Source organism: Pleurodeles waltl, chromosome 9 (assembly GCF_031143425.1).
Source record: "Pleurodeles waltl isolate 20211129_DDA chromosome 9, aPleWal1.hap1.20221129, whole genome shotgun sequence".
Taxonomy (NCBI): Eukaryota; Metazoa; Chordata; class Amphibia; order Caudata; family Salamandridae; genus Pleurodeles; species Pleurodeles waltl.
The window spans coordinates 901,605,942-901,633,514 of record NC_090448.1 but is presented as its reverse complement, the minus strand read 5'-3'; the positions used below and the strand labels follow the sequence as shown (position 1 = coordinate 901,633,514).

At 46.5% G+C, this 27,573-nt stretch overlaps 1 protein-coding gene across 3 annotated transcripts in view; it reads left to right on the top strand.

Moving 5' to 3' along the window:
- The window catches only part of DICER1 (dicer 1, ribonuclease III), an 848,581-nt gene that overhangs the window by 314,623 nt on the left and 506,385 nt on the right, over window positions 1-27,573 (top strand). For all 3 annotated transcript variants that reach the window (XM_069208246.1, XM_069208245.1, XM_069208247.1), the window contains one exon: window positions 6,721-6,796. In XM_069208246.1, coding sequence (XP_069064347.1) covers window positions 6,721-6,796 — 76 coding nt within the window. The remainder of the gene's footprint in view (window positions 1-6,720; window positions 6,797-27,573) is intronic.

Genomic DNA, 27,573 nt, shown 5'->3' with positions numbered 1-27,573 from the left:
CTGGGATGGATTGGCCACATGGGAGAGGCATTGATCAGAGGTGTCTGGCCTCTGGCGGAGTTCGGACTCCACATCAATCTTCTGGAGCTCTGGGCGATGAGGCTTGCATTGAAAGCATTCCTTCCCACTCTCAAAGGGAACGTTTTGCAGATGGTCACGGACAACACCACTGCCATGTAGTACTGCAACAAGCAGGGCGGAATGAGGTTGTGGGCCCTTTGACAAGAAGCTCTGCCCTCTGGACATGTCTGGAATTTCAGGGCATATCCCTGGTGGTCCAACATCTGGTGGGCTCTCCGAACACCAGAGCAGACGAACGTAGCCGTTAATGCATGGTCAATCACGTATGATGTCTACATCTGGAGGAGGCGCAAGGTTTCTTTCAGCAGTGGGGAGAGCCTTGGTTAGATCTGTTTGCCTCCGCAGAGAACACAAAATGTCAGCTGTTTTGCATGTTAGAGTTTCCAAGGTGGCACTTGCTTGGTGATGCTTTTTGTCTTGAGTGGAACTCAGACTTCCTTCTCCGCCAATCCCACTTCTGCCCACAGTTATGAAGAAGATCAAGAACGACCAGGGCCAGGTCTTTCTTGTGGCTCTAGACTGGGCACAAAGAATTTGGTATTCGGAGCTTCCAAGCATGGCTATCGATCCTTCGGTCAGACTGCCCCTTCAGGAGGATTGTCTTTGGCAGCAGCAGGAGACAGTTCTCCACCCAAACCTGTCCAGTCTCCACCTCCCAGCATGGCGATTGAGCTTCGGCAGTTGACCGCTTTCAACCTTCCTCCCGAAGTCTGCAATATAATACTGGCAGCCAGGCGTCCTTCCTCCAAAGCTGTATACACCTGTAATTGGAACACATTTGGGGCATGGTGTACCAACAAACCTGTTGATCCCCTTTCTGCACCTCTGTCTGAGGTTTTATTGTTCATCCTCTTACTTGCCCAGCCGGGCTCTGCTTTGGGCACCCTTAAAGGTGACCTGTCTGCCATCTTTGCCTACCTCAGACTGGCAGATCAACTTTCCTTGTTCAAATCTCCCATCGTTGGGAGGTTTCTTAAGGTACTCACATGTTACTTCCTACCCTGTTCATAATGCTGCAGTGGAATTTGAACCTGGTGCATACCTTAAATGTGCTAGTTTTGAGCCACTACATAATTTTCCCTGGAAGCTTCTCACTTTAAAGACAGCCTTTCTTATTGTCATAATCTCTGCTCGCTTTCTATCTGTTCATCCTGACAAAGTGGTGCTTTGTACCAGAGCCTCTTTCCTCCCTAAAGGGGTCACATCCTTTCATGAAGGCTAATCCATCACTTTGCCTACTTTTTATGCACCCTACATCCTTCTAATGAAGAGGAGAGACTCCACGGCCTAGATCCAAAAAGAGCACTGGCATTCTACCTCAATCGTACCAAAGTCTTCTGGCTGAACGATCAACTCTTTGTTGGTTACTTGGGTGCGAAGAAAGGATGGGAGGTGCAGAAGTGGACCATTTCTCGATGGGTTGTTCTCTGCATCAAGATTTACTATTCTTTGGCAAAACAGCAACCCCTTGAGGGTTTTCCTGCTCGTTCGACCAGAGCAACTGCTGCAACCACTGTATTGGCACGCAGAGTTCCAGTCCTGGACATCTGCCAGGCAGCAACGTGGGGATCTCTGCACACGTTCACAAAGCACTACTGCCTGGACAGTCAGGTATGTAGAGATGGCTACTTTGGCCATTTAGTCATGCAGGACCTTTCAGTCTACTCTTGGTTCACAGCCTACCTCCTTGGATGGTATTGCTTTGGTATCTATTCTAAGATAAGGAATCTGCAACTATAAGTCTTTATCAGAGACATACTATTTGCAGAGTCCTTACCGACCCACCCATCCTTTCCACTTCCAGACTGATTTCTAGGGACAGGGACTCCCTTTTCAGGGCCCTAATTTGGGTGCACCAATATCAGTGTTCTTCATGGCTCCAAGCTACTGGTGTGGAAAGTCGTGAAAAGAAACTGACATCAACGTGCCCTGGTGGCACCTACATACGAGCGCGTCGTCGTCACGCTGACAACAACCCACGTGGAGTTAACCAGCGCCACCTGACAGCGAACGAGGAAACTGCTCGAAGAAAAAAATATCCAGATCCAGTCTGACTCCTGGGGTAAGTTCAAAGGGATGGAATCTGCAGCTAGATTATGTCTCTACCTGATAATTTCTTACCTACGGTAAGTTACTTGTTCATTAAATTCAACTTTCCACTAAAGAGGATTTATCATTACCATTCAAATGATATGAAACATGATGCAGCTACTCCTTTGTGATCAGGAATTAAAGCGTAAATGTATATTAAGGAATCCCAATGCTGGTATATGAGAGGAGTAGGCCTCAAAGTAGTGAAAAACGATGTTGGGAGTTTTTCACCACCAAGACATGTAAGACTTAAAAGTTCGTCCTACCTTTTACTTAGATACACCCTATACTATAGGCTACCTAGGGCCTGTAGGAAGCTGGCCTTGTGTTTGGTGAGCACCTATGGTTTTATCATCTTATACCAGGTCCAGGTATCCCCTATTAGTGAAGTGTAGGCAGCGTCTAGAACGGCAGGGCTCTCCACTGTTAGCTGTGGATGAGCAGCCAAGACTTATTTAGGAGACATGTAAAGCTTATGCAATACCACTGCAGGCTGACCGCACTTACACACATGAAAGAACCACACAGTGTTACAAAACTAAAGGTAACACTAATACTAGAATACTAAATAGGCAGTCTCCCAACTGGAGGTAAGTAAACACACTATTATGTACATTAGCAATCAGTAAAAAACATAGAAAGCAATAGGCATTGGCAGAAGCAATAGCAAATAGTGAGGACCCTAGGGGAGGGCCAAACCGTATACTAAAATAGTGGAATGTGAAAAGCAGTCCCCCACCTAAGGAGGTGGAATTAGTAGAAGAGAGCTGGGGGAACTAGCAAAATGTGAGGTGAGTACCAGAGTGACCCTCAACAACCAGGAGAGCAGAGGTAAGTACCTGGTTTTTCCCAAAACCAACAGGAGGACTTTGGGAAACAATTATGCAAGACCCAACCAAGACTGGAAGACCCCAAAGGTAGATTCTGACAGAAGAGGAAGGGGACCAAGTCCAATTCAAGTTGGAGTGTCCGGTTGTAGCAGAAGCTACTACCCACCCTTCTGTGGATGCAGGACTAGGTCAACGGTGGATGAAGAAGGTCAGCAGTGCAGCACATGAGCTGCTAGAAGTACTGCAAGTGATGTCCCACGTTGGCGGTCGACATGCAGTCAGTTAGTTGTGCTGGAAAACCACCAACAAGCCTTGGCAAATGCAAGAGACTGAGAAGAAGGTTTGCAAGGCTGAAGAGGACCAGCAAAGTCCAGGGGACCCGACCCAAGGAGAGGAGTTTGGAGTGACCCTCAGCACCTGGGAAAGTCACAAGAAGAGCAAGCAGCCCCCACAGGTAAGCCACTGGCAGCAGGCACAGGAGTCGAAGTGAAGGCCACTCAGCACACTAGAAGAGGAAGCCCATGTTACTGGAGCAGCAGGCAGGCGACTGTGATTTGCAGGAGGGAGTGCTGGGCACCGGGGCTACACCGAGCCTGAAGATCCTTTGGAGGAGGAACAAACAAGAATTGGTGGCTGCAAGAGTTGCGGTGCACAGGGGTACTGTTCTGCATGGAGAAGCAAAGGTTTACTATCTCCCAAGTTGGACAGCTGGTAGAGAGGACCAAGGAGACTACTCCAGATCCACACAACTCAGAGGAGAGAAGATCCACGCAGCTGGTCGCCGTTGCAGTAACCTGAGTACCTGTAAGACAAGGGGACCAAGTCCAATAGTCGCGACAGTGTTGTGAGGGGGCAGGAGCCCAGGAAATGCCAGCTGAAGGTGCAAGGAAGCTGCCACCGGTTGGAAGAAGCTTGTATTTCTGCAAGAAAGAAGAGGACTAGGAACTTCTCCTTTGGAAGACGGATGTCCCACGTCGCGATGAAGCTTGCAGAAAGACCGCAAACAAGCCTTGCTAGCTGCAAGGGTCACGTTAGAGGTTTTTGGGTGCTGCTGTGGCCCAGGAGGGACCAAGATGTCGCCACTTGGAGGAGGAGACCGAGGGGGTGCCCAGCAACTCAGGGATCCCTCACAGAAGCAGGCAGCACCCGCAGAAGTACCCCAACAGGCACTTAAAAGAAAAGTGAACCGGAGTCCATGTGAAGTCACAAAAGGGAATCCCACGATGCCGGAGGACAACTCAGAAGGTTGTGCACTGCAGGATGGAGTGCCAGGGGACCCAGGCTTGGCTGTGCATGAAGGAAATCCTGGAAGAGTGCACAGGAGTTGGAGCAGCTGCAAATCACGCGGTACACAGCTTTGCAGTCTAGCGTTGGGAGGCAAGGACTTACCTTTACCAAACTTGGACTGAAAAGTCACTGGACTGTGAGTGTCACTTGGACAGAGTTGCTGTGTTCCAGAAACATGTCTGAGGGGTTGGCAGCAGCAGCAGCAGCTGCAGTGGAGACCCCGGAAAGGCAGTTTGGCAGTACCCGGGTTCTGTGCTAGAGACCCGGGGGATCATGGAATTGTCCCCCCAATAACAGAATTGTATTGGGGTGACAATTCCATAATCTTAGACATGTTACATGGCCATGTTCGGAGTTACCATTGTGACACTATACATAGGATTTGCCCTGAACGATGTGAGGGCACCTTGGCTAGTGCCAGGGTGCCCACACACTAAGTAACTTTGCACCCAACCTTCACCAGGTGAAGGTTAGACATATAAGTGACTTATAAGTTACTTAAGTGCAGTGGTAAATGGCTGTGAAATAACGTGGATGTTATTTCACGCAGTCTGCAGTGGCAGGCCTGTGTAAGAATTGTTAGGGCTCCCTATGAGTGGCAAAAGAAATGCTGCAGCCCATGGGATCTACTGGAACCCCAATACCCTGGGTACCTTAGTACCATATACAAGGGAATTATATGGGTGCACCAGTATGCCAATGTGAATTGGTAAATTGAGTCACTAGCCTGTAGCGACAAACGTGGAAAGCAGAGAGAGCATAACCACTGAGGTTCTGGTTAGCAGAGCCTCAGTGAGACAGGCACCACACAGGGAACACATATAGGCCACAAACTTATGAGCACTGGGGTCCTGGCTAGCGCACTGACAATATAGGGTTTTCACTATGAGCACTGGGCCCTGGTTAGCAGGATCCCAGTGAGACAGTGAAAACACCCTGACATATACTCACAAACAGGCCAAAAGTGGGGGTAACAAGGCTATAAAGAGGCTACTTTCCTACACATATCAATCAAACCATTGAGGTACCCGGTTTTCCTCACCCAGCCTGACTCCGTTGCAGAAAGAGCCCTCCACACTTTAGATGTCAAACGGACATTGACAGAAGGAAATACTTCAGGAAAACTAAACCGCTCTTTGTAGCGTTTTTTGTTCCTCATAAGGATAATCCAATATCTAAAAATAGTATAGCCAGATGGATAGTCAAATGCATTAAAACCTGTTAAGTTAAAGCAAAAAGACAGTTATGAGTAACTCTTGGAGCACATTCCACGAGGAAAAAAGGAGCCACCATGTCTTTCTTAGGAAACATTCCTTTAGCTGACATTTTCAAAGCAGCTACTTGGTCTACACTACACACAAATTCACAAAGCATTATTGTGTAGAATGATATACAAGCATGTCAGCAAGCCAGTGTAGGGCAGGCTGTACTAAGAATTTTTTTTCAAACAATTGTAACTCCCACAGGCTAACCACCGCTTTCATGGAGGGACAGCTTTACAGTCCGTGCAGAGCATGTGTATCTACAGCCACACATGCCATCAAATGGAAAATGTTATGTCCCAGTAGATATGTTTGTGGTGTGTAGTGCTGTTGATTCACATGCAACCTCCCTCCTCCCTGGATGCTTGAGGCCGTTCCAGGTGCCTTATATTGTATATATTTGTACATATGTAGATTCACTTCCATGGACATCTCTTTTTCTATATTTCCTCTATACTCTCTTTCTCACCTGCATGGCGGAAAACAGTCTAACAAAGGACTCGATGTCCATGCGCAGTATCACAGAGAAGGAGTTATCATTCCATTCTATGACTCAGAAATGCTTCTTCCAAGAAAAACAACTTGTACCACTCCGAACCCAACACTAGATGATTTTACACCAACCAAATAAATATGTTATGCCCTTCCTCTTGGGTTAAAATTATCTGAAACTGTTTTGTGCGGTCTGAAACTGTCAGTGGGGTCTGTGGAGGTTGCTTGTATACACGGATGCTTGAGAGTTATTTTTACAGCCTTGTTGATCTATTTAAGTTGGAGTAACATTTTTTGTTGTCAGTATATAGGATCACAGTTAATAACTAGGTCTTCAAAAGTCAAATAATTTTCATGGTTAATGGATTCCATGGACCCTCCTTTTATCTACAGTCATGATAATTTCATTAATTTGGGTTTCATTGCATCATTTCCTGCATATGGATTTTTAGTAAGAATAAAGTTAGCCTCAATAAAATATGATTTTGAAAAAGATATCTGACTTGTTCTGCATGAAAGTTTAAATACATTATGTTGGTTCATATGACTACTCTGAGGCATAAGTCAACTGTACTGTAATAAAGCTTTTGCATTAATTGTCTGTGGTGGTATTTGAAACGTTATGCATTTCAGTTACATTGCATGCAAGAATACATTGCTCTTTTGTGCCTTTTCAGGGCCCTGCAATGAAATGTGTGCGGTTGGCCGAAAGAGTAGTGGCTTTAATTTGCTGTGAAAGACTGCACTCAATTGGTAAGAATCATGAAGTAATGGTATTTTGAGCAGTGCCTTACAATACAATCGTCAAAGTGTTTCATACAATGTGATATTCAGTTGTAAGAATGATAGTTGTGATCCATTATGCACTTGTGTCAACAGACATTTTCTCAGGGTTGCCTTTGTTCCTTTACTTTCATTTGCTATTGCTAGGTGTATTACTTCATCTCACCAACACAGGTTTACCTTCATGAAGCTTCTCAATAGGGCCATCTTTCTTAACATAATGAATCTAACATCAGTATGTTTATTTGCAGAGTTTACTCCTCTGTTTCCTTAAGGCGATGACTGAGAGTCAAGAAGTTGTAAGTAATCACCAATAGCTCCCCTACTTACCTTGCAGACAAGCTCACCATCTCTGGTGGTGCCCTGCACATCAGCAGCCACCACACCAACAGATTGCAGAATAAGAAATGTAAAAAAATAAAATACCATACAGCGGGCCCTTTTTAGGGTTGAGCCTGCGAGTGTATGCGCTAACGCATGCGTCCCACTTGTGAGACTTTGTGTTCAGTAAAGGGCTTGGAGCCCGCCTGTTGCTTACCATTTGTTGGCTTGCATGGCACTCTTCTTTTCAGCCTTGTAATTAGTCACTGCAGGGCAAGCATTGTTTACATTTCTCTCTGTCGAGTAGGGACCAAACACTGATTCATTCAACTTAATTAGTGCCTGTGTGATTCTCACGATGTGCTAGAGGTACTGTTTTGTTCTTTTTAACTTCTAGCGCCCTGCAAACAGAAGGCTTGTGACTGTTAAAAACATGGCCAGCAGGGCAAACAAACTTGCAAAGTTTTGTTTAAAACAGCTAACTTTCTTTTGTTTTGCCAAGTCATCTTTTCTCACTTTCCACTCATGTTTTCTTTTGTTTTTGCTTGTGGGCGCTCTATTCAAAAGATGACCATTATCTTGTTTGAAATATTGCAAAGCAACATTGTTTCTTTAATGTATGTTATTTCTGAAACAATGCTTTAACACATAATTACACGCCAATCCACACGACTTCAATCTGCCCCACTACAAACCATGCTGAGCGACCCCACAAAAACCTAAACCACTCACCCCAATTCAATCCACTCCAACCCACCCAATTCCAATCCGGTTCACCCCACTCCAAACCAAAACAATCTGCATCACTCCATTTGTCCCCATTCCAGTTAAAAACAAAATGCCCCATTCCAATCCAGTATAATCTGGCCCAATCTGCCCCAATCCAAAACAATCTGCCCCACTGCATCTGCTGCACTCTAATCCAAAACAATATGCCCCACTCCAATCCAAAACATTATCCCTCATTCGAATCGCAAACAGTCTGTCCCAATCCAAAACAATCTGCTGCACTCCAGTCCAAAACAATCGGCCCCACTCCATCTCACTAAATTCTGCTCCAATATTTAACCAAAACAATTTGCCCCACTCTAGTCTGTCCACTCCCATAATACCCCCTCCAATCCAAAACAATCTGCCCCATGCCAATCCATTTCAACGTGTCCCACTCCAATCTGCTCCACTCCAATCTGCTCCACTCCAATCTGCTCCACTCCAATCTGCTCCACTCCAATCTGCTCCACTCCAATCTGCTCCACTCCAGTCTGTCCCACTCTAGTCTGTCCCACTCTAATCCAACACAACTAGTCCCACTTCAACCTGTCGCCAAACGCTAACCTACCCATCCCAGGGGAAGCATCCCCTAATGAAACAAAAATTTTAACGGGAAAAGTGTTCCACAAAATGCTTTATAAATTTCCAAACAAAATTAATTTTAATTAATTTTCAGGATGATGAAATTAAATGCATTCCTGCCATTCTATTTGATTTTTCACTCTAACCTGTCTCCTCCACCCTGCACACTCCAATCCCAAACAACCCACTCCAATCCAAAACAATCTGCCCCAGTCCACCTCACCCCAATAAACTCCAGACCCACCCCACCACAATCCAATCCACCCCATTACACTAGTCCACCACACTAATCCAATCTGCCCCACACCAATTCAGTCAATCCTAATCCAGCCCAGTCCAATCTACCCCACTCAAATCCAATTCACTTTACCCTATCCATTTCACCCCTATTCACTCCAGTCAAATCCACCCCATTCCAGTCTTATCCACCCCACTCCAATCCAACTCACTTCCATCCATCCCACCCGACTCCAATCCAGTCCACCCCACTTCAACCCACCCCTCCCCACTCCAATAAGTTCCACCACTACCCAATCAACCTCACTCTAATCCAATCCAATGCACTCTACTACATTCCACCCCACTCTATCCCAATCCAATCCAATCCATCCCACCCCAGTCCAGTCCACCCCACTCCAATCCATCCAGCCTACCCCACTTAAGTGAATCCAGGCCACCTCACCTCACCCCATCCCTATCACTCCAATCCAAACCACTCACTTAATCCAATCAAACCCACCCTAATCCCATCAACCTCACCCAATTTCAATCCACCCCTCTGCAATGCAGCCCATCCCACGCCAGTCCACTCTACCCCAATCCAATACACACCACACCACTCTACTCTAATCTAATCCACACCAGCACCCCAATCCACTCCACCCTATTCCACCCCACTCCGCTCTAGGACACACTCTGCCACTGATCTCTACTCAGCTCCTACTCCACTCTACGTTATTCCAGCAAATCCACTCTGACATTCTATTCCCCCACTCTACTCCGATACTATACACAGCTAACCTTTAGCCGTACTGAATAGCAGCCCCACTCTTGGACAACATGGCAAAACACATTGCCAAAGCCAATTACTCTTGTATAGGCAAGGCCTATTGACTTTGATAATGCTTGTTTTAGCTGTGCTCCCAAGGTCTGAAACAATATCTCGTACCCAACAGGACCGCCTCACCACTGCTCCAGTTTATGAAAGAGTTCAAGACTCAGTACTTTAAATAAAACTACATCACAATACATTACCACTACAACCCAGCTTCCTCTCAACACTTGTTGACTTTATGCTTGTCTTTGATCATGTAGACAAAGCTGCTGCTTCTTGGCTAGGATCCCGCTAAAGAAATACCATCTACATACATACAGAAATTGTTCAAACCCTCAAGCACTTCAGACGAGAACAACGATCTGCCGCCAACCTCTCCAATGAAAAACAACGGACAGTGCTTATCCAAGATTGTTTAAGTCCTAACTACTTATTATGGTGCTGACATTATAGGGTGACAGCAAGGCTTCTGACTTCTCTGAACCATGATGGGTTGTAAAAGTCTTCCTAGTAAACCACATCACCATTCTTATCGTCGACAGTATCGAAGGCCAAAGCAGTGGCTCAGATGCACTTCTCAGCACTTGGTAAAATGTCTTAAGGGCCCAGTTGCGCATTTCTTGCCTGATCACACCTTTGTTTATATGATTTCTCACAAACCTTATTTTTGTGGCAAGACATGACTTTCAATCCAAAGAAGTTTAATTGTCTTTTTATTAGTGATGGTTGGTAGTTGTGGATAAAGTTAAGTGTCCTGTGTTTAAATGTTAATGCTTTCAGAGTTGCACTATGTGCAAAGCTGTCCATCTATGCAGTGTACCAATGTAGGGGTGCACTATGCAGATAGTACAGATGACCCCTATTGGCTGACTGAGGTTAAAGTAACAACCCTAAATGCTCTCTTTTGTGGTAGTGTGGAGGACCGGTTTAGGCTTATCAGATGGTAGTGCAGTAAATGAGACACACATTCAAGAAGAAACTTAAGACCAATTTTAGAAAAATAGTACAGAATTTTAATTTAGGCACCAAGATCTACAAGACCACGTAAGTACTTTGAAGTTAGCGATTTTAAGAAATGCAGAAATTACAACTGTCAAATCTGAGGCATGAGCCTTGAATGTTGTAATGTTTTTCTATGGCGAAAACGCGCACTGCAGCGGATCACTTGCAGTTGACTTATAGGACTGTTCTTCTGGACTTAAGGTAAGTAGGGGCCAAGGTCTTTAAAATCACTGGTAGTTTCGGGTTACCTGCCCTGGTCTGTCTGGGTGCAGAGGTGCTCCTAGTGGTGGTAGCCTTGGATGCTATGTTTGGAAGTCACTGGGAGCAGTACCTGGACGAGGAATGCTGAAAGTGGGAACTAGGTCACGAGTCCAGCTGAGCCCAAAAGTTGGCTCGGTCCTTGAGGGTCTCTGCTCTGCAGACACACTGTCTGTTTCAGGGGTGCATAGGTGTTTTATTCGATGGGTTGGTGAGATAGAGGCTCTCATGGACCTTGTGGTTCCTGCAGAAGAGGGAGAAAGAAGTGCAGCAGAACGACAACAAGCCTTGGTGCTTACAGCTGACAGTAGGCAAAGCATCTCATAGAATGGATGGGTCAACAGGGCTGCACTCCTGGACACATCCTCCTGGTGAGATGATCCCTCGGTGGACCAGATGGTCAGCACAACAGAGAACTGGGCCGTTGCAGTTGATGCCTGCTGCTGCAGGGAAGTGGCTCCTTGTAGGAAAGTGCCCCTTTTGAAATGGTTAGCCCCCAGCATTTTTGCCACGGGTACTGATGTTTTTCGACTGAAGGTGCACTCGGCACCTGCTAACCAGTGCCCCAGGTCCCATGCTCTTTCCCTAAAATGAGGTAAAAGTTCTAAGTTTGTACAGTTGACACACATTTTAGCACCTTTGTCAGTCCCTAATAAATGATACCCCTGGTGACTAGGGCCTGGGTACTAAAGAGGGGCCCTAAGGGATGCAGCATGTAGTAGGCCACCGTGAGGTACCCCCCTACAAATTGCATGCAGCCTACCATTACAGACTGCCTGTCATTGTGCAAACTATGAGTGAAAACATGACGTAGCACATTCATTGTGTGCCATTCTAAACTCACTGCACATAATATATGCAAGTCACCCCTACAGCAGGCCTTAGAGCCCTAAGGCAGGCTTCATTTTATTTTATGTGAGGACATATCTGCATGAACAGATATTCCCCTGTAATGTCTAGTTCTATCACTAGATATTGCAAATGAACAGAGAAGCCATCTCAAGGTATGTACTGGGCACTGGAACTTATGCTGTTTGGTATCAAACACCTCGTTTTAATAAATGCATACAGATACCAATATTGGATTAATTATGACATGCACCCAGAGGGTACCTTACAGGCGCCCCTGAAACCTACTAGTCTTCTAATGTTCTGGTTTACTGCTGTTGTGAGGTTATTTTAGCGGCATTTAAAGTGTACGTTATTTTAGCCATAGGCCTGAGGTTTCTGCCCTTAAGCTCAGTAATGATGTATTCATTTTATTTAATAAGCAGAAGCTTCTTTCTGCGGTGATGTTTTATTTCTTTTATCTCACACACTCTTAGTATAAGAACTGTTTCCATTTTTCTTAGTCTGACATTCTCATTCTGTACTCTGCTCAAGGCTGTACCTGGTTTTGTTGTCCGTACAAAGTGGAACACCACTATCTTTGCCACTTCCCGGTAAACGTGTGTTCTTATGTTATGGCAGTTTACTCAGGACACCATCTGTTTTGTTATAAAATATCCTTCTGCCCCATATACGTTAGATGGAGAGTTCCAGCCAGAAAATTGCCAACACGTGCTTTTGCTTCATTACAGTTGTCTGCCGAGACTTGACGTCCTCTCCTCATAAATGAGAGGGGACTCTTAGTAGACCAATAGTCCTCTTCGCTACTACCAAATCCAGATATGCGGAATGGTGTCTTCCTGGGGACCTGGAAGGGCAGATTAGGGCAAACATATCTGTTCTCTAGTAGTGCTTTAGTGGTGTAGGTAGGTATTCTGACACTATGGTGGGACTTTACTTACGTTTCACTTTGTCACTGCATTGCTATTATTATGTCTTATCCTCCTAATCATTGCAGTACATGCCATTTTATCTAGAACTCAGTTGATTCAATAACGTTCAATGGCATGTGTAGCTGCAGATACACATGCTGTGCATATCCTGCCATCTAGTGTTGGGCTCGGAGTGTTACAAGTTGTTTTTCTTTGAAGATGTCTTTCGAGTCACGAGATCGAGGGACTCCTCCCATTTCAGCTCCATTGCGCATGGGCGTCGACTCCATCTTAGATTGTTTTCTTTCCGCCATCGGGTTCGGATGTGTTCCTCTTCGCTCTGTGTTTCGGTTCGGAAAGTTAGTTACATCTCGGAAAATTAAACGGTATTGTTGACGTTCGGTATCTGGTTAGTTAACGCAGATTGACACCGAATGAAGAAGAACTCCGGTAGCCCTTCGGGGCTTCTATTCCCCGGCGGGGCCTGGTCGGCCCGACCGTGTGTGTCTTCAAGGCTAATGGAACGGACCCCATTCCGCTTCTGCCCCGAATGCCACAACAAGTATCCTTACACAGATCAACATCTGGTCTGTAATTTGTGTTTGTCCCCAGAACACAAAGAGGATACCTGCGAGGCCTGTCGGGCGTTTCGGTCGAAGAAAACGCTACGGGACCGGAGAGCACGAAGGCTTCAAATGGCATTGGCGCCGTCAGGACACCACGACGTCGAGGAAGAGGAGACTTTCTCCATCGCTGACTCGGACGAGCCCGAAACCCAGCAGGCGCCGAAAACCGTGAGTAAACCAGCCCCGGCCAAAACTCACGTCAAAATCATGAAGGCCCAGGGGACGCCACCGCCGGCAGGCCATGGCTTATCCCGTAAAATCAGTGACCATCCATCGACACCGAAAAAGGGCACACACGTGTCGAAGTCATCCCGGCACAGAGCATACTCGACACCGAGAACCTGGCTCAGACCAGACTCGGCACCGAGAGATCGGCACACTGAAACCTAAAAAAGTGGCATCGGAGCCGAAAAAGACTGTAGAAAAAGTTTCGGTACTGAAACACCCAGCTTCGGAGCCGAAAACAAGCTCCTACTCCGAAGAACAAGGCCTTTCAGAACAACTACAAGGCCATAAATTTGCACAAGAGCTAGAAGCAGGGGAGCCAGATTATACAGAAAGAAGGCTTCATATTCAAAAGGAAACAGGGAAAATAAGAACTCTCCCTCCTATAAAGATGAAAAGGAAACTTGCTGTCCAAGACAAAGAAAAACAACCACAGGCAAAAGCAGTAACTCCACCTCACTCTTCGCCACAACCATCACCACTCCACTCACCACAACTGTCACTAATTGCAACCCCCCCTATGATGCAATCACCAACGCACTCAGGGATCAGCCAGGATGACCCAGATGCATGGGATCTATATGATGCGCCAGTATCAGATAATAGTCCAGACTGCTACCCAGGAAGACCATCCCCACCTGAAGACAGTACTGCCTACACGCAAGTGGTGTCCAGAGCAGTGGCTTTTCACAATGTGGCACTGCACGCAGAACCCATTGAGGATGACTTTTTATTGAATACTTTGTCGTCAACACACAGTCAGTACCAAAGTCTCCCAATGTTACCAGGGATGTTGAAACACGCGAAACAAGTATTTCAACAACCCGTCAAAGCCAGAGCCATCACACCTAGGGTGGAGAAAAAGTACAAGCCTCCCCCTACAGACCCTGTATACATCACACAACAACTGACACCTGACTCAGTAGTAGTAGGCGCAGCACGTAAAAGGGTTAATTCACACACCTCTGGAGATGCACCACCACCCGACAAAGAAAGTCAAAAGTTTGATGCAGCGGGGAAAAGAGTTGCAGCACAAGCGGCCAATCAATGGCGCATTGCCAATTCCCAGGCTTTATTGTCAAGATATGACAGAGCTCATTGGGATGAAATGCAGCACTTTATAGAACATTTGCCCAAGGAGTTCCAAAAGCGTGCACAACAAGTGGTGGAAGAGGGCCAAAGTATCTCAAACAACCAGATACGATCGGCAATGGATGCAGCGGACACAGCCGCAAGAACTGTGAATACAGCGGTCACTATCCGGATACACGCATGGCTACGCACCTCCGGGTTTAAGCCCGAGATCCAACAGGCAGTGCTTAATATGCCTTTTAATGGACAGCAGTTGTTTGGGCCGGAGGTGGACACAGCTATAGAGAATTTAAAAAAGGACACGGATACGGCCAAAGCCATGGGCGCGATCTACTCCCCACAGAGCAGAGGCACATTTAGGGAGACACAATTTAGAGGGGGGTTTCGGGCCCAAAGCACAGAACCCTTAACCTCACAAACCAGACCCACATACCAGGGCCAGTATCAAAGAGGAGGATTTCGGGGCAATACAGAGGTGGACAGTTCCCTAAAACTAGAGGAAAGTTCCAAAGCCCAAAAACCCCTCAAACTAAACAGTGACTTCACTGTCACCATTCCCAAACACATAACACCAGTGGGGGGGGAGACTCACAGATTACTACAAAAATTGGGAGGAAATAACAACAGACTCGTGGGTCCTAGCCATTATCCAACATGGTTATTGCATAGAATTCATACAATTACCACCACATACAACATGTCCAAACAACACTTGGATCTATTACAACTAGAAGTCCAAGCGTTATTACAAAAAGATGCAATAGAACTAGTACCCAAACATCAGAAAGGAACAGGTGTCTACTCCCTGTATTTTCTAATACCAAAAAAGGACAAAACTCTGAGGCCCATATTAGATCTCAGAACATTAAATATTTACATCAAATCAGATCACTTTCACATGGTGACACTTCAAGACGTAATTCCATTGCTCAAACAACAAAACTACATGTCGACATTAGACCTCAAGGATGCTTACTTCCATATACCTATACATCCTTCCCACAGGAAATACTTAAGGTTTGTAATCCAAGGAGTACATTACCAATTCAAAGTGTTACCATTCGGGATAACAGCACCAAGGGTATTTACAAAATGCCTTGCAGTAGTAGCTGCACACATCAGAAGACAGCACATAAACGTATTCCCGTATCTAGACGATTGGTTAATCAAGACCAACACGTAGGAACAGTGTCTTCAACGCACAAAATATGTCATAGAAACCCTTCACAAACTAGGGTTCTCACTAAACTACCAAAAATCACACTTACAGCCGTGTCAATTACAACAACAATACTTAGGAGCAACAATCAACACAAAAAAAGGGATTGCCACTCCAAGTCCACAAAGGGTACAAGGATTCCAAAACGTAATACAAAGCATGCACCCAAACCAAATTTTTCAGGTAAAATTAGTGATGAAACTACTAGGCATGATGTCCTCATGCATAGCCATTGTCCCAAACGCAAGATTACACATGCGGCCCTTACAACAGTGCCTAGCAACACAATGGTCACAAGCACAGGGTCAACTTCAAGATCTAGTGTTGATAGACCGCCAAACATACACCTCGCTTCAATGGTGGAATCCTATAAATTTAAACCAAGGGCGGCCTTTCCAAGACCCAGTGCCTCAATACCTGATCACAACAGATGCTTCCATGGTAGGGTGGGGAGCACACCTCAACCAACACAGCATCCAGGGACAATGGGAAACTCAGCAGAAACAACTTCATATAAATCAGTTAGAACTACTAGCAGTGTTTCTAGCGTTGAAAGCATTTCAACCACTAATAGCCCACAAACTCATTCTTGTCAAAACAGACAACATGACAACAATGTATTACCTAAACCAACAGGGAGGGAGACACTCAACACAGTTGTGTCTCTTAGCACAAAAGATTTGGCATTGGGCGATTCACAATCACATTTGCCTAATAGCGCAATACATACCAGGAATTCAAAACCAGGTAGCTGACAATCTCAGTCGAGATCACCAACAGATCCACAAATGGGAAATTCATCCCCAGATACTACAGACCTACTTCCAAAACTGGGGAACACTGCAAATAGACCTATTCGCAACAAAAGAAAACGTAAAATGCCAAAACTTCGCATCCAGGTACCCACAGCCTCACTCCAAGGGCAAGCGTTATGGATGAGTTGGTCAGGGATATTTGCTTACGCTTTTCCCCCTCTCCCACTCCTTCCGTATCTCGTAAACAAATTGAGTCAAAACAAACTCAAACTAATACTAATAGCACCAACTTGGGCACGACAACCTTGGTACACAACACTACTAGACCTGTCAGTAGTGCCTCATATCAAACTACCAAACAGACCAGATCTGTTAACTCAACACAAACAACAGATCAGACACCCGAATCCAGCATCGCTCAATCTAGCAATCTGGCTCCTGAAGTCTTAGAATTCGGACATCTAGACCTTACACAAGAATGTATGGAGGTTATCAAACAGGCTAGAAAACCTACTACAAGACATTGCTACGCAAATAAATGGAAAAGATTTGTTTATTATTGTCATAATAATCAAATTCAACCATTACACACATCCGCGAAAAACATTGTAAGATACTTACAAAAGTCTAGGTTAGATATTTCATCCATGAAAATACATCTCACAGCAATTTCGGCCTATCTGCAAATTACACATTCAACTTCACTATTCAGAATCCCAGTCATAAAAGCATTTATGGAGGGTCTAAAAAGGATCATTCCACCAAGAACACCACCAGTTCCTTCGTGGAACCTCAATATTGTATTAACACGACTCATGGGTCCACCATTTGAACCCATGCACTCTTGTGAGATACAATACTTAACCTGGAAAGTAGCCTTCCTAATAGCTATCACATCTCTCAGAAGAGTAAGTGAAATACAAGCCTTTTGTTGCAGTTACAGTTACCAAAAACAAACACACACTTTTTGCCTGCTATTGATGCTGACTTGACTGCGAGTGTGCTGGGACCCTGCTTACCAGGCCCCAGCACCAGTGTTCTTGCACTAAAAATGTACTGTTGTTTCCACAATTGGCACACCCCTGACACACAGATAAGTCCCTTGTAAAAGGTACCAGTGGTACTTAAGGGCTGCAGGATATGTTGTGCCACCCTTAGGGACCCTCACCTAACACATGCACACTGCTATGGCAGATTGTGTGTGTTGGTGGGGAGAAAAAGACAAAGTCAACATGGCATCCCCTCAGGGTGCCATGCACACAAAAAACTGCCTGTGGCATAGGTAAGTCACCCCTCTACCAGGCCTTAAAGCCCTACGGCAGGGTGCACTATCCCACAGGTGAGGGCATAGCTGCATGAGCAATATGCCCCTATGGTGTCTAAGTCCACTCTTAGACATCGTAAGTACAGTGGGGCCATATTAAGTATATGGTCTGGGAATCTGTCAGAACAAACTCCACAGTTCCATAATGGCTACACTGAATACTGGGAAGTTTGGTATCAAACACCTCCGAATAATAAACCCACACTGATGCCAGTGTTGGATTTATTAAAAAATGCACACAGAGGGCATCTTATAGATACCCCCTGTATTTTACTCAATCCTTCAGCGCAGGACTGACTGGTCTGTGCCAGCCTGCCACTGAGAGACAAGTTTCTGACCCTCTGGGGTGGGAGCCTTTGGGCACTCTGGGGCTAGAAACAAAGCCTACACTGGGTGTAGATGCTTCACACCTCCCCCAAAGGCTCAGGCCTGGTGTTACAATGCCCCCAGGGCACTCCAGCCAGTGGAGATTGCCGCCCCCGGACCACTTTTGGCGGCAAGTCCAGAGGGATAATGAGAAAAACAAGGAGGAGTTGCCCCCTCAGCCAGGACCACCCCTTAGGTGTCCAGAGATGAAGTGACCCCTCCTTGAGAAATCCTCCATCTTGCTTTGGAGGATTTGGACCAATAGGGATAGGGATGTGCCCCCCTCCCCAGAGGGCGTGGGCACAAGGAGGGTGTAGTCACCCTCAGGTACAGTAGCCATTGGCTACTGCCCCCTGACCCTAACACACCCCTAAATTTAGTATTTAGGGGGTGAACCTGAACCCAGATCATCAGATTCCTGACAACCTCAAGAAAGAAGGACTTCTGAGCTGAAAATCGCCAGAGAAGAGGAGACGACTGACTGCCCCAGCCAACCGGCCCGTCTCCTGCTTCGAAAAGCTGCAAGAAAAGAAGCAACGCGTTCTGCAGGACCAGTGAACCCTGAAAAGGCTCCAGGGGACTGCCTGCATTACCGAAGACCAAGAAACTCCTGTGGACCTGCCCAAAGAAAAGACCAAGAAACCAACTTCAAAGCGACTCTCACTCCAAAAGTGTGAGTCCAACTACTCTGCACCTGAAGCTCCCGGCCTGTGTCCAGAGAAACCAACTACCCAAAGAGGACCCCCCCAGACGACTCCGATGTGTCCACCCTGGGATGACCTCTCTGCACACCCACGACGGTGCCTGCAGATGGAATGCCGAGGACGCCCCTGACCACGACTGCCCAGGACGAAGATATCTGAAGCCTGGAGAGGCACTGCACCTGCATCCCCCAAGCCTGTGAGAAACCGACCAGTGGTGCAGCAACGACCAGCAGGCGGCCCTCACCCTTGCCCAGTCAGTGGCTTGCCCAAGAGGCCCCCTCGTGCCCTGCCTGCAGCATCCAAGTGACCCCTGGGACCCTCCATAGAGTTCTATTGAGAACCTGATGTCCTGTTGGCAAACTACACTTGGTCACCCCCGTGCCGATGAGGGTGGGGTTTTTGTGCCTATTTGGGCCCCCTCCAGTACTCCTCCAAAGCCCCCTGGTCTGCCCTCTGACAATGCATGTACTTACCTGCAAGCAGACTGGAACCAGAGTACCCCCTGTCTCCATAGGCACCCACATTATTTTGGCTCCTGTTTGACCTCTGCACCTGACCGGCCCTGTGTTGATGGTGCTGGGTGTTTGGGGTTGCCTTGAACCCCCCGTGGTGGGCTACCTTTCCCCCGTAGACTGAACCCGTAAGTGGGGTACTTACCTCAGAAACTGTACTTTACTAACCTCCCCCAGGAACTGTTGAAAATTGCAGTGTCCACTTTTAAAATAATATTTGCCATTTTAATGAAAACTGTGTACAATTTTGATTTGATTCAAAGTCCTAACTATTACTGTGCAAAGTACCTTTCAGTTGATGTGCTTACCTGCTAAATGAATCTTGTGGTTCTAAACTAAATTAACAAAAGAATAGTTGTCTATTTAAAAACCTATTGGAGTTAAGTCATTGAATGTGTGTTTTCACTTATTGTACAACAAATGCTTTACACTACCCTCTGATGAGCCTAACAGCTCGACCACTCTACCACAAATAAAGCATTCGTATTATCTATTATTCCCTCTGTCAAGCCTCTGTGCAGACTATACCTCATTTTGATATAGTACATACTGAGCCAGCTTCCTACACATTGTGAACATTGTCCTACCCCGCCAGTGGGGAGTTCTAAAACATATATGGATACGTTTACATATTTTTCTGGGCATAATGTTCAAGATGCTGCATCCTGTTATTTTGAATTATGGAAATGCACAATGTATTGTTAATTGGTACAAAATTGATTTATTCTAATTCCTTTGTTTCCCCGTTGGCTAAAGAAGGCTGTGAATGTTGGATGAAGTCGATTGTCTTAAAGATTGTTTGGGGAACTAAGATTTGGCAAATGCAGGGAAGGGAAGCTTTATTTAGAGCTTGCCTGATACCTTTACAATGATTTTTTTTAAATGACACAGTGCAGCAGACAAACGTTTTAGGCTTGACAAAAATTTAAGAATTTAATGCACCCACTAGCCCCAAATTTTGTAAATGGCAAAAGTACATTAATGCAACTGAAGAGCAGCTCAATGGTTGGGTCCAGAATTGAACTTTTAACACAATACTTTCAAGTCCTGTCAGAAGGTTATTGTGGCCAGTGGACACAAATGGTTGTCATGTGCATTTTGTAAACTCCATGAGGGGGTTTTAGAGTGAACAGACCTGACCCTCACTATGTGTCATGAGAACATTTGGATATTGTGACAACATACAGTGTAGGAAATTTATTCTAGCAATGGTTAAACGTTCCTCACTAGGGGCCATATGTAGGAAAGCTTTTTCCCATTGACACAGAATGGGTAAAATCCTTTGGTACATCTGGCCCTAGATGCTGTAAAAGAACACCTCAGTCTCCTATGTAAAAATACAGACTTAAAAGACTTTCTATTAGGCCTCAGAAGACAATGTAAAAAGTACTTGATATATGGAATTTGTAATAAAATGTGCTCTTTCACAGCAAGAAGCTGCTGACCAGTTAATCCAAATATATCAAGAAAACTTACAGAAAGTATTAACCATTGTAGATAATGGAATTAACACCTTGTCTGACCGCATATACACTCTTAACAACATAATTTCTTCTGCAGTTGACATTATGCAAACTGACATGTCATCTTTACAACATGGACAAAGTCAACTTAGGTCAATTATGCAGTTAGGTTGGAGACTACAGACATTGAAAAATGTCTGCGTCCCATTGCATTATGTCAGGGCTAAGAACCTGCTTGCCGCATTCCATTTGATGCAAATACGGGCTAAGAAGGAAGCTACTTATATTTTGCTGAGCATCGAAAAATTGCCTTTTACTGTGGCGGAAATACCATCTGTAATCTGGCTAATTCACAAAGTTATCAACCTGCCTATTGCAACACTCTAATTCACAGCCTGCTTGAAACACATTTCTGTAGGCAGATATGAAAGGCTGGGAGATAGTTACATTCATGAGGTGTGGGAGCTACCCTTCCTGTACAAATGTTTCAATGGCATGAAAGAGGTCTTTCTTATTGGCAGCGAATGCAAGGTGTCTGAGAGCCATTGAGTTGTTTGAAAACAGCTGTCCTTGCACGGAGCTTGTAAGACTTTTGGAGCAAATATAGCCTGTTATTTGAAGGGAGTTCCTGGCCTCTTGATTCGGCCAGCGTTCCAGGTGCTCTCAAATGGTAGTTGTGTACTTCTAAACAGCAAGAGCTGTTGTGGAATGCAGACCGGATTTGCCTACATAGTTTTGGTCTCCCTAATTATAACTTGTTGCTTTAACTTCCTTTTCCTCCCCTATGCATCAGACAAAAGTAGCAGACATTTGGCCTCATATTGCTACTTCTAATGTATTTTGACAAGCTGAGCAGACTAAAAGCTCTTTTGTTTCAGCAAAATGTAGCACTGACATCTGCCTGCAAGACCTACACTTTTCAAGTAGCAAAGTCATCCGTCTCTTTTAAATACAACCTTTCTCAGACACTTAGATGAACTTGAGTAACAGATATTTAATGCGTCCAGTACTGCCAGGATTGTACACTTCTTTAAGGCTGTTGATTCTGGGTTTGTCAGCATGTTTTCATCTATATTTGACATAATACCTTCAGCCATACACTCAATATTTTTGAGTGTATTCAGGGGATTCCCATTCACTTTGGTCTTAATTGGTGGCACTTTGCTATTGCTATTTTTTATTTGCAGTGGCTGCCCCATCTCAACAAGGAGGACTGATGGTGCTTCCACCAGCGCAGCTGTGTTTTGGATGCATGATACAGTATTTCGCAGCACCACAGTCCTGGACTGTGTGCAGGATGTGTTTTGTTGCCTTTGGTGCCTTTTCGAATGTGCACTACAACAGTTTCCTTCTGCACAACGCTTACTTTAAGTGGATGCTGATTTGTTGATGATCATGGTGAGGGCTCATTACCAGACGTGCATGCTGAGGGTGTTTTTGCTACACAAAGCCTCCTATGAATTAAGTGTCTCTTACTTTAACATCTGGCACTACACGGAATGCTGCAGTCTTGGCTTGAGTTGAGGTTTTGAAACACAAGTGCTCTTTGATTTTCCTTGGCACTGATTTGGTCACCTTAGCATCTGCCGAAGTGGGAATATTCCTTGATTCAGTTGTCGTGGATATAATTGGCACTTTTCAAAATGACAATGACCTTTAAATATGATATTCGGCTTTTAACAACAAAATAGTTCGGTTTTAAATTGACCATTTTAATTTGACCTTCTTCAGTGTGCTGTACTTGTCGGCTTGGACATTTGTATATCTTGTTTATTTTTAATAGAGCATTGATTGGGTTTTCCTCTACACTTTGAAACGACAAGAGGAGGGGTTTGTGAGGTTATTTTAGCAGCTTTTTATGGGCATGTTATTTTAGCCATAGTCCTGCAGTTTTTGCCCCTTAGCTCAGGAACATTTTATTTTTATTCATTTTATTTTCTAAGCAGAAGCATCATTCTGCCGTGATGTTTTATTTCTTTTATCTCACACACTCTTTTTTTTTTTCTCAAATATATTTTTATTAACTGTTTGCTGTTTTACATATGTAGGTCTATTTACAGTAACAGTTTGTCCTTATTATACATTTCTACTAATTGAGCCGCATCTTTGTTCTGCTTTGCTTGCAATGTGTTTCACAATTACCTGTTCATTTCAGTAATATTATAATATTTATACATCATTGTTTCCAGCTCTTAATCAATCCGTTTTTATGGTGTCAGTTCTTTCAGTGCCCATTGTTACTTTTTATATTTGTGACCTAATAACAGACTTAAACTCCTCTACAAACTGTAAATAAACTTATTGGCTTATGTGGGTGGATCTGCTTAATTTCTAAAAGGGAGGGCTGTCAGGGCGTTTCATGTTATATATGAGTGGCCTATATTCCGTTCCCCTCCCTCCTCTATTTTTTTAAGTTATTGTGTCCTGTCCCCCCTCACTCTCCCTCCCCACGTCTAGGCTGGCGGGGCGTCTGGTGTTCCTCCCATCATGGTTTCAGGAACCTTTCCCTACCAGCATATCTGTTGGCCTTTTCAGATAGTTCATCCCACCCCCTCAGGTGCTATCGGTCTCTTCATTAGGTCGTCCCAGTTTGTCACTAGGTTTTCCCACTCCGAAGCGATGGGGGTCTGGCGAACTCCCCTGGCCTCCTCGGCCTTAAGGACCTGCAGCTCAGCTCTGGACCATCTTGTGACATCGCCTCTCCATTCTGTCAGAGAGGGGGGTGCGGGAAACTTCCATCCCTTCGTAATCAGTCTTTTATAGAGGGCTAGGGACAGGTCAAGAAAATGACCCCCAACCCTGCTCCATTTGACGCCGGCTCTAAGGCCCAATAGACACATGGCGGGGGTTGGCTGGAGCTCCGTCCCGAACAGCTCCGTGAGGGTTGCCATCATTGCGTTCCAACCCCTCTGGAGTGTCGTGCATCCCCACATCATATGATCAAAGTCGGGCTCTCCGTCCCCACATCTGGGGCATGTCCTGGGCACCCCCCCATATATGCGGGGCAGCCGTTGAGGAGTAAGGTATGTTCTGTGTAGGTAGTTGTATTGGATATATCTCAGCCTCGTGTTGTGTGAGATCATCCTAGGATAAGCTAGTGCCCTGGTCCACTCTGACTCGGACAGATCCCGCCCAATTGTCTTCACCCATTTTTCTCTTAGGGATTGCAGGGGGTCCACAGCTGCCTCTATTTGGGCCCGGTATATTTTTGCAATCAAGTGAGGTTCCTCTCCTGCTGTCAGCAAGAGGTGCAACACCCCGTGAATAGTGGGTTCCGCGTTGATCGTGTCCCAATGATCCTTCAGGGTGTGCACCAGCCTCCTGAAGAGTAAAAATTGTCCTTGCGGCACTCCCCCCCCTGCTACATCAGAGAAGCTTCTTAGCACCCCCTCCGTGAATAGCCCCCCCACAGTCACTATCCCTGCTCTCGTCCATGGTCCCAATCCCAGCCCCCCTCGCTCCCCCGCACCCGGGTCCAGAGCGACGGCCGCCAGTGGCAGAGCGGAAGAGTACGGTGGCCCCGCCCCAGTCCTCCTCTCGCACTGTTTCCAGCATTTCATCGCCACATTGCACATTATGTTGTCTCTTATGGGGGCAATCTTCCTGCCCGCCATATTTGCTGCTATCCGAGCTGTGTCTATTTCACAGTGTGCGGTAGCCAGGTCCAGCCGTCCCCTACCCGCTAGCCAGCCGGCCACCCATTGTAACTGGGATGCCAGGTAATAAGCCTCGAAGTCAGGGGCACCCAGACCCCCCAGATGTGTCGGTCTGCAGATGGTCGAGAGCGCCGTTCTCCTGCGACCCTCATCCCATATCAGCTCTCTGAGCAGGGCGTTCAACTCTCGGAACCATGCAGAGGGGACCTGTAGTGGTAAGTTAGCAAAGTAGTAGAGGAGGCGTGGAAGCATGATCATTTTTTAGAGCGCCACTCTGGCCACGATTGTTAGTTTCAATGATCTCCAGGACCCCACCGAGGAGCGCAGGGACCTGAGTGTCCTACCAAGATTACCGTCCCTAAGGTCGCTCAATTCGTGAAATATTTGTATGCCCAGGTATCTGAAGGTCCGCGGGGCCCAGTTTACATCAGCTGGGCACGCTCCGGGGCGCGCACTGTCTAACATCACGGGGAACACATATGTTTTCCTCCGATTAAGTCGGAGTCCAGATAGGCCCCCGAAGTCTTCCAATATCCCCAGTGCCCACGTGAGTCCTCTTGTCCCGTCCCTCAGGTAGAGAAGTATATCATCTGCATACAGAGAAACAAAATGCTCAGTCGGACCCCAAACGATTCCCTTGCCAATGCCTTCACACCGCAGCTGCGACGCCAGGGGCTCAATTGCCAGGGCAAACAGTAGTGGGGATAAGGGGCAACCCTGCCTAGTTCCCCTGTATACTGGGTATGCATTGGAGATCGTCCTTCCGGTCTTAACTCTTGCTAGTGGGGATGAGTACAACAAGTCCACCCATTTCACCCACTCCTCCCCCAGCCCCATTTTAAGCATCACAGTCCTTAAATAGTCCCACCTGATAGAGTCGAAGGCCTTCTCGAAGTCCACCGCGAGTAAGACCCCCACTGACGGCCTCAGGTCCCTGGGCATGTGCAAAATCGTAAAGACCCGTCTCAGGTTCAGGGAGGTACTACGGCCGGGGACAAAGCCGTTCTGGTCAGCGTGCACTAACTTGGTCATAAGGGGGAGCAGCTGAGCAGCCATGATCTTGCTAAGAATTTTGAAGTCGCTGTTTAGCATTGATAAGGGCCTAAAGTCCGTCACCGAAGCTTCCCTGTCTTTTGTCTTGGGGAGTGGCACCACCAAAGCCTCCCGCAGTGTGTGCGGTAGCTCTCCATATTGCAGTGCCTCCGTGTACATCCCTGTCAGTTGGGGAGCCAGCAGCGACTTGTATTTTTTATAAAAATCCATGGGGAGACCGTCTGTTCCTGGGGTCTTTCCAGGTGCTAACTGCGCTATTGCTTCGTTTACTTCCTCCACCGATACTGGTCCCCCCAGGCTGTCTCTCTCCTCTGCACTCAGTGTTGGTAGTGGAGTTTGCTGTAAGTACCTATCAAAGGACTCCGTCTGCAGTTCTCTGGGTTTCCTGTACAACTGCGTATAGTATTCCCTGAATGCGTCATTTATGGGGCCCGGCCTGAGCCTGCGAGATCCCTCCCCATCTATCACACATGTGATAGGCTCACCCTGCCCCCCTGGGCGGACCAGCCATGCCAGCAGTCTCCCCGATCTGCCCTCCTCCGCCTGCAGGGATGCTAAGTATTTTTGCCTATCGTGGCACCGGAGCTGCTCTTCAATACGGGAGTGCTCCCTGCGGGCATGGTTATATTCTTCATTCTCCTGAGCTGTCTTCCCCTGTCCCAACTCCCCCTCATGCATATCCTTTTCCAGGGCGTTCAGTTCCTTTTCAAGTGTGCGCCTCACCCCCACCGACTGCCCCAAACAGAAGCCCCTCGTCACCACTTTGAGTGCCTCCCACTCCAAGGCCCTGGAGGGGGTGGACCCATTGTTCGTCTCAATATATTCTGCCAGGTGAACGTGTAGGGCCTCTCTGTACGTCTGGTCCTCAAGTGCTGAGGGAGACAGTCTCCATGACTGTATGGGGGGGTCTATCCTCCGACACCCTCATCGTTATTAGCAAAGGATTGTGGTCAGACAAGGTGCGGGCTAAATATTCCGAGCGTGTCATATTATTTATCAGGCCTGCAGTGCAGACTACTCTGTCAATTCTGGTGTGCACTCGGTGGAGACCCGAGTAGTAAGAGTAATCTCTAGCAGTTGGGTGATGCACTCGCCAGACGTCCGACAACCCCCACGTGTCCAACCACTCGCTCAACCTTTTGGCTGTTTTAATTGTCGCTGCCCCCTGTAGAGGCGGGGTGGACCTGTCCATATTTGTGTCTAGCAGTGCGTTAAAATCCCCCCCCCACTAACAGTTCTCCGGCGCATTGGCGTGTGAGGTGTCTCGACAGGTTCGACATGAAGGGTACCTGGTCTTGGTTGGGGGCATAAATGCAGCTTAAGACTATCGGTATACCATGTAGCCTCCCTTCTAATATCACGAATCTTCCCTCTCGGTCTATGTTGGAAGAGGTCATTGTGAAGGGGACCCCCGCTCTGATCCATACTAATGCACCTCTTGCGTAGGCTGAGTATTCCGATGCAAACACCTGCCCCCTCCACCTGCGTCTTAGCTTCTCTCCCTCCCCAGGCGCCAAGTGAGTTTCCTGCAGTAATGCCACCTGTACACCCCTTCTCTTTAAATAGGAGAGCATTTTGTGCCTTTTAGCTGGTGTGCCCATCCCCCTAACGTTCCAGGTCAAGATATTCTAATCCGCCATTTCATAATATCAGTCTGGTGACATTGTCCCCGGTTCTCCCAAGCCCCGGAGTTGTTTTTCCACATTTTCATGCCTTTGCCACAATCTAATTCCGCCACCCACTTTGCCATATTAACTTGTAACTGTGTATCCCAACTCCCGATCCCCAGGGCACCTCTTAACCTGTTGGCTGCCCAGAAAACTGCGCAACAGTGCAACTTGTTCAACCTCTTATCAGCAGTACTCGCCATTTTGTTAGATAGGCGAGGTTCTGGTCCGGGGGGTGGCCAAGTCCGGAGGGGCCGCTATTTCACATGACATGCCCTGTCTCCGGTGCCTTCCGCAGGCCCAGGCTAGCCAAGTTCGTCAGCCGTTTGTGGGGTCA